At 42.3% G+C, this 11274-nt stretch overlaps 1 protein-coding gene across 1 annotated transcript; it reads right to left on the minus strand.

Moving 5' to 3' along the window:
• Positions 1-902: 902 nt before the first annotated feature.
• Positions 903-10084, minus strand: GJA1 (gap junction protein alpha 1). The gene is made up of 2 exons (XM_031610957.2): positions 9853-10084; positions 903-3950 (listed from the first exon to the last, which is right to left on the minus strand). The coding sequence occupies exon 2, from the start codon at positions 3932-3934 to the stop codon at positions 2789-2791; it is 1146 nt and encodes a 381-aa protein (XP_031466817.1). The 5' UTR covers positions 3935-3950; positions 9853-10084; the 3' UTR covers positions 903-2788.
• Positions 10085-11274: the final 1190 nt, after the last annotated feature.

Raw genomic sequence — 11274 nt, forward strand, 5'->3', positions numbered from 1 at the left:
GCCTGTCTAGGAGACAAGAGATTTTGTCTCAGGGTGAGCCTTTCGCTGAACATTTCCATACTCACCTTTCCAATGGGATGATCCTCACAAAATGCTTGGAATGTTCTTCCCTTTGAACAGATGAACTAGGGCAAGCCAGCTTAAAAAATGACTCATCATTATTACTTAAGAAATACTTCAAGGAGTCATTCCTTGTGTTAGTAACCTCTCTCATAGGTACAAATCCAATAGTCCTGTCCTGCTAATTTCTTCTCTTTCTTCTCTTTGCTGCTAGTAGGAAGGGGAAGAAATTTGCCAAGCAAATTTGAAAGTAGAGAGCTGTAAGGTAACTTCATGATCATTTTGATTTTTCAAAAAAAGAGGAGTTTAACCATTTTTGTTTCAGAGACCAAAGTGGGAAAGCCAAGCACCACGTCTTCACTGGGACAGGGATCTAAAAGATGAAGCAGCAAACACTATGTGAAACCCTAACCTCACTTTACTCATCGAGAGAGCAAGGATTTCATTTCAGAAATTGAAACTGTCAAGCAATCTGATTACATGGGGGTATGTAAACTTGATGCAATGATTTCATAGTGTAGAACATTGTCTGTGTATGAAAAAAAACCTTAAAATGTTGTGTCTGTATCTTACTATAACCGTATTTTCTAATAGTTTGCAAATAACTATATATATTCTGAGGCTCATGGCAAGATTTACATTTCAGTAGTTCATGCTGAGCATGATTTTGTTCCAGTGTTGTGAGGGTCTCTGAATTTGTCCCTCATAAATTTCAATTCAAAGTAAATCCAGATGGATTTTACCAAGACTGCTTCTGAATGAAGAGGGAAGGAAGGAGCTTGAACTGCAATACTGAAACGAAAACGGACGTATAAAATAGTAAAAGACAATCAGAACATGTATTTATACTAAATTAAAACTTTATTGACTAATGTTCTCCAGACAACATGATCCAATGGACTATGGTTGCAAACATGCAATGAAGTTGAACATGACAGTAGTTTAACATGGAATGTCAAACAAATTAATATACTGTAGTAAATGAAACCATTTATCTGTGTTGCTGCAAAATGAAACCAAGCTATGTATTTCCTTGGTCAATCTGTGTTCAGCTAAGAGGCAATACATTTGAAGAAACTGGTAGATTTCTTTAGGATTTATTTCAAATAAATTACCTAGAATTGTATTTAAAAAAAAAATCCTTTCAACTTCACTTGCATTTCAAACAAAACCTAAGTGTAAACACTAAAGTTGCTAGAGCCATCTAGAAAGACCTAACTGTCAAACTTGGAGTGGACATTACAGTTCAGTAAATGCGAATACTTAGTATAAGAAAAATACCAGTTACTGCAAAAGTCATGTAGGCATATTTTATTATTAATCCAGCACAAAGCATTTCTTCTAAGTTTTTCACATAAAAGACTAAAGCTTGCTTACAGTACTACAACTTCTATTGTTCAAGCATCATTATTACCTATCAGGGAGATTGGCTAAATGACCGAATGGGTCTTTTCCATCCCTAACTTCTATAAAGAAAATCATTCATGCCAGCAAGAAGATGGGTCACTACATCTTGAGCTTGATCCTGTAGACTTTGCTCAGGCAAAACTCCCACTGACTTAAAAGAGAGATTTTCCAGAGCAAGACATCTAGAATTAGGCCCTTTTTTTATTTTTTATTTTTAAAAAAGCATCCATTTAGGATACATGGAAAATATTATATAGAATTAAAAAAATATATGACATGTGCTTCACTTGCATTGAAGGAATCAGAGAATGTAAACACCATAGTGGCCCACACCTTCACAATATCCATGAGCAAGTGTCAACTGCAAGTAATCTGTGTGCGTATGCTTTTCAGTGTATGCTTCCAAGTGTGTTCTGTGTACACCTTTACCTCCAAGTCCACACACATGTACACCCTTAAAATACATAAAGGTGTGATAAAATTAATTATTAAGTTGCTTGCCTGTCCTAATGCTTAAATCTGCAAGTGACAGCCAACTGGGTTTTGTATGATGCTAATGAGACTGCACGTGAACAGCAGGACATGAATATTGCTGTGGGCAAAAGTGTGGTTGCTGGTTCTGGGAGTGTGGAGCCATTCCACTTCCACCTATGCACATTACTAAATCTACCTGCATTAAGAACTGGAAAAGCAGGTGACCAAAGTATTTCTTGGTGGGCTTTTTCTGAAATTTGAGTTGTAGACTGTCCTCACAGAAGCCTTTCAACAACCTGGAGGACTATGCAAGAAAGTTTACCTTCAAAGTGCACTTATTAAGAATGGAATGTTCTTGACAGGGAAATGATCAGAGACAATCCTGGATTTTTTGCTTGTTGAATAGGAAAAACCTTTTCATCTTCAGACAGCACTTCACCCTGACAAATGTGAGTTCAGTTATTATTGGGTTTTAGAAGATTCTTTAGAAACAAACACAATAGTACGCACATACACATACACTCAGATATTTACAGCCTTTCTAGAAAAACAACCCCATACCTTAGTAACGACTACTTATCTTTTTCTTTTTTTTTTTTTAGTATTTAAATTCTTTAAACCAGCTACATTAAATACCAATGTGTATTGTACCACCCCACACCAACCCCATATCCTCCCCAAAAAAACAGCAAGTATTTTAAAAGTTTGTTTGCCTGTTTGTTTTTACGATTGTTAAAATCTCCTGCTTGAGACTGTTAAGTACCACCTCCACTGGAACAAGATCAGCACTGACTGCATCTTCCAATGCACGTCGTTTCATAGTCGAGCAAGTACTGCAGTGAGAAGCTTAGATCTCCAGGTCGTCAGGTCGAGGCCTGCTGCTGGCTCGGCTGCTGGCTCTGCTGGGAGGCCTCTGGTCCACAATGGTGAGGGGTTGCAGCTCGTGACCCGACGCCAGCTTTTTCGTGTTCTGGTGCTCATCAGGGAAGTCGAAGGGCTGGGCATGCGAGTTGGAGATGGTGCTGCCAGCCTGCCCCATCCTATTCTGCTCTGCGCTGTAGTTGGCCCAGTTTTGCTCGCTGGCTTGCTTATTGTAGTTACGACAGGAGGAATTGTTCCTGTCTCCGGTAACAAGCTTGTACCCCGGGGGAGACATGGGAGACAAGGGGGCAGTTGGTGAGGAACAGCCATTGTAATACGCATATTTGGGGGAACCACAGTCCTTGGAAGGGCTCATCGTGCCACTGTGGGAGTAGGGGTCGGTTTTTCCTTTCACACGATCCTTGACACCCTTGAAGAACACGTAGAAAAGCTCAATGATATTCAAGGCAAGAGACACCAAAGACACTACCAGCATGAATACGATGAAGATGGTTTTCTCAGTTGGACGGGACAGGAAACAGTCCACCCTGTGAGGGCATGGGTCTCTCTCACAAGTGTAGATAGCACTCAGGCTAAACCCATAAATGTACCACTGGATCAGCAGGAAAGCCACCTCGAAGACAGACTTAAAGAGGATGCTGATGATGTAAGTACGGAGCAGTCCCCCACGCATCTTTACCTTGCCATGCTCTTCAATTCCATACTTGAATTTCTTAATTTCTATTTGTTTGAGGTGCATATCCACATTCACACCATCATTCTGGACCACCTTGAGCTCTTCTTCTCTTTTGTTCAGCTTCTCTTCTTTCCTCATCACGTAGAACACATGTGCCAGGTACAAGAGGGTCGGTACAGACACAAATATGATCTGCAGAACCCAGAAACGCACATGGGAGATGGGGAAGGACTTGTCATAGCAGACGTTCTCACAACCAGGCTGTTGAGTATTGCACCGAAAAGCAGACTGTTCATCTCCCCAAGCAGACTCGACTGCTGTCCCCAGTAGCAGAATTCGGAAAATAAAGAGGACAGACAGCCACACTTTTCCTCCTGCAGTAGAATAAGCTTGAACCTTGTCAAGAAGTTTTCCCAGGGCACTCCAATCACCCATTTTCGCGAGATATCAGCTAAAGAAGGAAACAAAGGAAAAAAAAACAACTGATGGTTAAGACAGATGTTTAATAATTTTGATGAGCTGAATCACATACAGATCAATGCTAACAGTATAGTGGTGTCAGTTTTGTTTTAGTTCATGTGCTTCACTTAGTCTGCAGGTGGAGTGGGAAGTATGGGAAACTATAAAGATAAATATTTTATGACGTCTCCAAACACAGTGAAAGAAAGAAGTTTCTAATTTCGGTCATGTTTTCAAGAAGTCCATGAACACCCCTGGTTGCCACTGTGGTTGGCTATAACCAGCTTCTTTAGTGGCAGCTGCAGTTCAATGACCGACATCTGCCGCAGGCTGAAAACAGCTGTGACACACCACTGAAGCAGGATGTGGAAGCATTTGGTAGTACTCCCTGAATATACTAAGAATAAATGAAAGATTTCTCTCTTTTCAGTGTGTCTCATCCACGGTTATTTACATATTCATTCTTTAAAAGAGCAGGAAAGCAAAACATAGTATAATCTACATAAAAAAATGTACCGAGTTAATGTTTGGGTCAGATACCTAACATTTCACCATTACAAATGTGCACAACATTTTCCATGGCAATGTTAAATTGAGCCATTGCACACGTAACTACACTGTGTGTGATACCTCTGAGTGTAGTTCCTAATGACGCAAAGTTCTTACTGCACTGTGCTTCAGAAAATCTTGTTTTCTAAATTAAATTTATAAATAAGTATTTGCAGCACAAAGATCAATATTGGTACTCTTCACCTACATTTTTATATAAAATACTAAATGCATGAGGCACAGCTAAGCTTATGTTTCCATATGGGAAGAACTGGTTTCCTGGCTATCTGTGTTGCTTGATTTACTGTAGTTTCAACTCCTCATTTGCATCTTTTTAGATTTAAATTCCTTCACTTCTCTATGAAAGGAAAAAAGATTTACCCAGGAAGGAAAGACAAGTGAGCACTTTCTAAGGCAACTCCTAGTGGGCGATTTGCACTCCAACTGTAAAACACAGCAAGTTTAACTTGTGTCTCTCAGCTTGTGTTTAAGTTTCAGGGAAATGCACCACTTCTCAGGGATATCCGAAAATACATGAAGTGACAAAAAACAAGTGAAATATTCTACTCGATGTTCCAGGTTCCTAGGAAAAACAAAGCTCACTACATAGTTTTTATCAAGTGGAAAATGGCAACCTTTTCTGCTTAAAACCCTACATTTTAACTTGTCCCGCATGAGTAAGCATGTGAAATTGGGCACCTTGAAGAAAAAATAAGCACAAAGCAACCCTTTTGAAGTACATGCTGCTGGGCAGAGATGTTTGTACCATGCATGCTGAGTAATCTCTTTCCTGTATTAATAGTTCTGATAATGTTCAAATAGTTTCCTTCCTGTCACATCATGGATATATTCCCTAGGGAAGGTTATTTATAGAAAACAAACAAACAAACAAACAACAAAAACACCCCATTTCTGGATAGTTCATAAAATAGGAAATTTTAGCACCAAGGAGATTTTCTTTCAGAGTGGTGACTCACTGGAAACAGAAGGTTATAAATTTGGCATACTCCATCATAACAATATATGCTACGCCAAATAAGAAAGCACTGTCTTTTTTTGCTATCAGAAAGAGTCCGAGAATAATGAGAGCCAAGTGTTTAAAGTACTTGCTCCGACGGCTCAGAGGTGCCAATTATTTTTGAACCCCTGCAAAATAACCCAGGGCCGCTTCCGCAGCCCGCCTGGTCAGCTCACTCTGAACTGCAGAGGAAGTTTACCTACTGTGGCGTACAGACCCTTCCTCACATAATTAGTTCTTCACATGAATGAAGTCCCATCAAAGGATCAGGCCCTCTTCAGACTTTTAAATCTGGAAGCCTTGCTGGGAGGGACACGCAGCATGCTTCTTTCCAACGTATCCTTTCAGGACACATCATTCCCAGGTTTAGTCATTCCCAGGAAAAGATTAGTTTGTCTTTATTGGTTCAGTTTGGTAGGAAAAGCGTCAGCACACGAGCATAGAGGGCTCTGGAAAGGCAGGAATGCAATGTGACTGGGTCCCTCCTCATGCTGAGACTGTTAAAACAGAGAACAGTCTGTAACTATACAGCACGTGAAGTTTGTTTTACAGGCAAACTTTTCTCCATGTCCCAGCAGTGGAAGTGGACAGAAGGAGCCTTTTCCAAGTAACAGCTTCTTGATTTAATTAGCCAGCTTTCAGATGATTTGAAACTACCGCATTAACAGAGTTTCCTCAGACTCGGTGTACTTTTTTACTGTCTAAATGTTATTTCAGATTGAAAGTTTGATTAAGAAAACAGGGGACATGTTATTTCTAGGCAGCTATATGTTGTTTGTTTTTTAATTACACTCCACTCTCGTCCATTACTGCAACATGATTTACTTCAGTTTTGACCTACCTAATCCCACACCTGCAATATTTTGAGAATTTATTACCTATTTTTTAATTTACTTCAGCATGCAAAATTGCTAAGTTTCATTTATATCCTCTGGCAATATAAACTCCAGGAGGAAACATTCCACGCTTGAATTACTCATACATAGTTTTGAAAAGAAACTTTTTTTAAAGAGATCAGTTACACGCTAGCCTTTGCCAGTGATAAAAACCCCACATCAATTCAAAACATTGTGCTGTTAATCAGATAATCTTGTGGTGGCACAAATATATTATTCCTTCACTTAAGTGGATTCTGTTGCTTTATGAAACACACTACTTTGTTTTCTTTCAGGGAAAACTCATTCACAGGACATAGCTCGTTCACTTTCCGGACACTGAAAGACCATTTTTATTTAACTGATTCCAATGTATGTTTACTAGGTGTAAGAAGAGGTTTTGCATCAAACAAGTATTTAAATGTTTTAACTAGTAAATAGTTTGAAATTGATGGAAGATTACAGTCAAAAACTATTTATTCAGAATCTAGACTTCTTTTAACAATCAAACTTCTTTCAACAGTTCCACTGAATAGCACAGCTTGATCTGAGGGACTGGTGCAATTTCAGTAGTTCAGGAATTTTAGGATATAGCTGATGATGCATACACACATTTCATGAGTTCTGATTATTACTTCAAAGAGGTTTTTTGGGGGGTGATAGACTAATGCAGGCCTATTAGACTTTTTAAAAGATGGATTTCTTCCAGATTCTACTGTGTGTGGGTAAAGATAGGAAAAAACAACACAGAGCAGCAGGAGATATTACAGCATTCATCTACATGGGTTTTGGATGATCACATATAGAAGAAATTTGACTTGTAAGCCACAATTAAGAAATCTGAGAACTATTTTTTATGGACAGCATTCACCATGCCATCTGGTTCGTATTTTCCATGAAAAATAATGCAAACTCGGTGTTGTGGTAACATGTCCAGGTCTGACTGCAGGGTTAGAAGGTCACATGCTAGTGGATGGAAGAACAGTAAGGGTAAGAGCGGGATCTAAAATGGGATTTTGCAGCTGAAGCAGTTGGAAAACAGGCCAAATCTTTGCTTTTCCTACAGAAAATCTTGCACACATGAAAAATAAGTGGTCTACAAAAGAGAAGATTCTGGACCTTGAACATCAATCAACCTGAGTATCTCCCAAAAGCAACCAGCACTGTCAAGAAAAGAACTGAGATGTACAACTGAAAGCATTTACATGGGTTGGAATAGGGAAGATCAGTTTTCTGAAATCCTACAGAAATCAACAAATGTCAGACATTCTCCTGGAAAGCTGTAGTTCATTTGCAGGTCTAAAGATAAGCCTCAGTTCATTTCATCTGCCAAAGATAAGATGCTAAATGGTTGCAGTAGCTAGAATTTAAAGCGTCAGAAATGTTTGCTTTCTCACTGTCTGCACACAACGTTGGTGGTCACTTGTGGATCTTCTCCACAGGATTTTCTCTCCCATGTTGTACTCTCTACGCCCAATTTACTTCTAAAGCATAATTGCAAAGGGGCCCAAAGCAACCAGAAGTGCTTTCTTAGGCACTCTAGTTCTACAGCTGAAGTCTCCCCTCTGTATTACTGCCCATACTCACCCCTTTTCTGACTCGCTTGGGAACTAGGAGAAGAAACACTGAATTCCTTGAGGGGCCCTCAGGCCCTCTGAAGATCGTGCTTGCAGGTCTTGAAATCTGGAATCCTAATAAGTGCATATGGCATAAACAAGAGGCCAGGTGCCTCCATGCGAGATAAGCTCAGCGGGTAGCATCGAGGGGGGGAAACCAGAGACTAGGGAAGGAGAGCAGTATCTGATGAAACAGATGTTGCTCAATGTCATCTAACCTTCCTCGTGCCCACAGGAATCCTTGGCCTAATCCAGAGTTCATTTCTGAGACAACTAAACTTAATCTTGTAGACTTGCAGTACTTGAAAACTGAGATAACTTCACAGTGTTGGATCTGTTTGCACTCCTGAGTGTGGAAGCACTCAGACTTACGCCAGAAACCAAACCCCTGGCGTACCCTTCTTCTTCCTCCCCAACTCCGCCTGCTGCTGCCCTTCTCCCATTTGTACGCTTGTTAGGTATCATGGGTCAGTGCCAGTGTTTGCCTTTGAAGTTTTTGAAGGAAGCACTTCAGTAAACATCTCAAAGACCAGAGGCTTAAATTCGGCAGTGCAGTGTGCTGTCCAGATGTGAAGCAGGCAGGATGAAAAGCTGCACAGAGTCCTGCAGCTCGCTCCCTGTACGGGCGCACACACGCACACACACACAGGACTCAGGCCCAGGTGCTCATGGCTCACTTTCATCCCCATTGCCGTGGGCTCTCGTATGTTAAGATCTAAAAGAATTCCTCAGACAAAATATGCCCTTACACAAGGCTCACTGGTTATCCCAAGGCAAAATGCGAGGACAAACATCAGCACACAGTATTCCTGTTTAAGAGGCGAGCATGCTACTCGATAAGATAGGTCCCGCACCCTGTGCTCCAGCTGCAGGTCCCCCTCCCTGCCTTCTGGTGCGCTTCTCTCCCCGCTGGCTCGGGGCAGAAACCTACAGAGTGGAGCCATGCCAACTCTCGCAACTTGAACAGCTTTTGAGCTCTCAGAGAGATGCTGCTCAATCATTCCTTTTCGCCACGTTTTGAAAGTATTTAAGCCTTCAAGGTAGTATAAAAGGAATGTGTCACATCGGGATTATGACACTGACTGTGGATATTCTTTCACAGTTCCTCCTAGACAGCTTTCATTTATAACCACCCAGGACTCAGAAACCTCGCCAGAGTGGTGAGACGTATCATGATATCTCACATTCCTTCCCTAAAATCCCTTTACCGAGGTTGCTAAAACAGAGTAACTATATACAAACTAGGTTACAAACCCGTAACCCACGCCTGGATTTTATCGCATCTATTATCAAAGAAAAGGGGAAAAATCGCCAGGAAGCCCACGTGGAAGTCACCACGTTCTTAGCAGCAGCATTTAACAAAGCACCTAATGAAGAGCAGCGAGCAGGCATCGGTGGGATCGCCGTAGGAAAGCGGAATGCGCGGGGCAGGAGCGGGGCGCGCTGCGCTGAGCTGCGGAGAGGAGCGGAGCGCACCTACGTTCCTTCTTTCTGGGTCAGTAGAGGGGGGGGCACAGACTTCACCAAAAGGAGCAACAAGTCCGCGGCTCCGCAGCTGCAGCCTCACCGCAGCGCCTCTCCCCGTGGAGCGAGGTCGGAAGTTGAGGGAAGTGTCGTATTTTTAGAAATGTGTAAAAATATGACAAAGGAAAGGAAAGCACGGCGTAATCCCTGCGAGTTTAAACCGAGTACTTCAGGACAACTTTTTATTATTCCACATATATTTTTAAACAAGTTCGACCATTTAACGCAAAATCCTTAGAGCGAAAAAAAGTTTTTAGGAAAAAAAAAAAAAAGTGTACACCAAAAGACGAGAAAGGAAAACTTCCAACTTACCGCTGCTGATGAGCAGTGCGAGTGGCTCGGGGTACTTCTCTGGAGGGTTAAGGGAAAACGGAAGAGCACGCTCAGGCGCTCGGACCTGTCTATTTAAACTTTAAAAGTCTACTCCTGCTTTGTATTTTTCATCCTTCCTTCCCCACCAGCGAAAGAAAAGTGCTGATACCTCGTAAAAGTTTTTTTCTAACTTGGAACACGGGCAGAGCTTTTAACAAGTTTTCTGACTGTGAAAGAGGGTGGGGAAAAGGAGGGGTGGCAGCCCAGGAGGAGGGGCCCCGCGAATGGAGCGCAGGAAGGTGGGGGGAGGAGGGCGAGAACTGAAGGCGCAGCAAAAACGAGCCGGGGCAGAGGGGAGCGCCCCGAGGTCGCCGCTGCTGATGCAACCGAGCGAGGGCGGGCGAGCTGCGGCGGGCGGCTCGCTGGGACCTGCCCGGCCGGGCGGCACCGCGGGGAGGGGGTGGCGATGCGTGGGGGCACCGGGGGCTGCGGCGTGCCGCGCTGGGCTGCACCTCGCCTTTCCCACCCCTCCGCCCAGTCGGGAGGAAGCCCTCGCGAAGCGCCCCCTGACCCTTGGTGTTCGTACGGCTTTGTTTACTCGGGTCCGCTTGCTTTACGTGCTCGCGTGAAAGTACACACGAGGAGCGGTGTGTTTGCTCCTGCAGGATGTATCTATCGCGAGTTTTTTAATTATTGATGCGTGTGTGCGTGTTAGTGTGTACATGCATCCCATGGGAGACACGGAGAAACGATCTTACATTCCAGGAAACTCTTTCCAGGAATTTTCAGAAAATAAAGTACGGCACAGAAACTCACTCTTCAGTAGTTGAGAAGAAAGGTTTCTGGTAATTGTTCATTTCATTTTATTCAGAACATGAACGTGCTCCAAGGCTAATCTATTCAGAATGAAGATATTTGGCTTTGCTCCTGATCAGTCTGTGATTAAATACTCCCTACAGAACGCCTCTTCTGTAGAAGAGAGATTAATTCATTTCTCTGTGGGTGTTAAGCTGCTCACATATGGAGTCCAAACTGTGTTAGGAATTGGTCGTGTACCCTTTGTGTCGTGGGGTGTCAGCTCCTCTGGTGGACTGCAGAAAAGCTGCTCTAGAAGTGGCGAGTGGTTGGTAGTTCGCAATGAAGGTTCATTTTTTGGGTTGCACCAGACTAGTTTGGGGGTTTTAATTCCCAATTTCTCATGGACTATTCCTGGGCTTTTTCATGCTAAATACTATAGACGAGTGATTTTTTTTTTCCTTCTCTTTAAAGAATGTAAGAAAAGGGAGAAGTCCAGAAGTGTCCTCTGAGAGGATCCCAAATAAAGCTCCTCCTTACAGTCTGTTATTGGAGTAAACAACACTGTACTCTATAACACAACATAGATATCCCAGCTCATTTTTCGCAGTCTGTACCTAATTCTTT

Source organism: Phasianus colchicus, chromosome 2 (assembly GCF_987193195.1).
Source record: "Phasianus colchicus chromosome 2, bPhaCol1.hap1.1, whole genome shotgun sequence".
Lineage (NCBI taxonomy): Eukaryota > Metazoa > Chordata > Aves > Galliformes > Phasianidae > Phasianus > Phasianus colchicus.

Excerpts from the sequence above, each read along its gene's own strand:
- GJA1 (XM_031610957.2), bottom strand. The coding sequence starts at position 3,934 with ATGGGTGATTGGAGTGCCCTGGGAAAACTTCTTGACAAGGTTCAAGCT.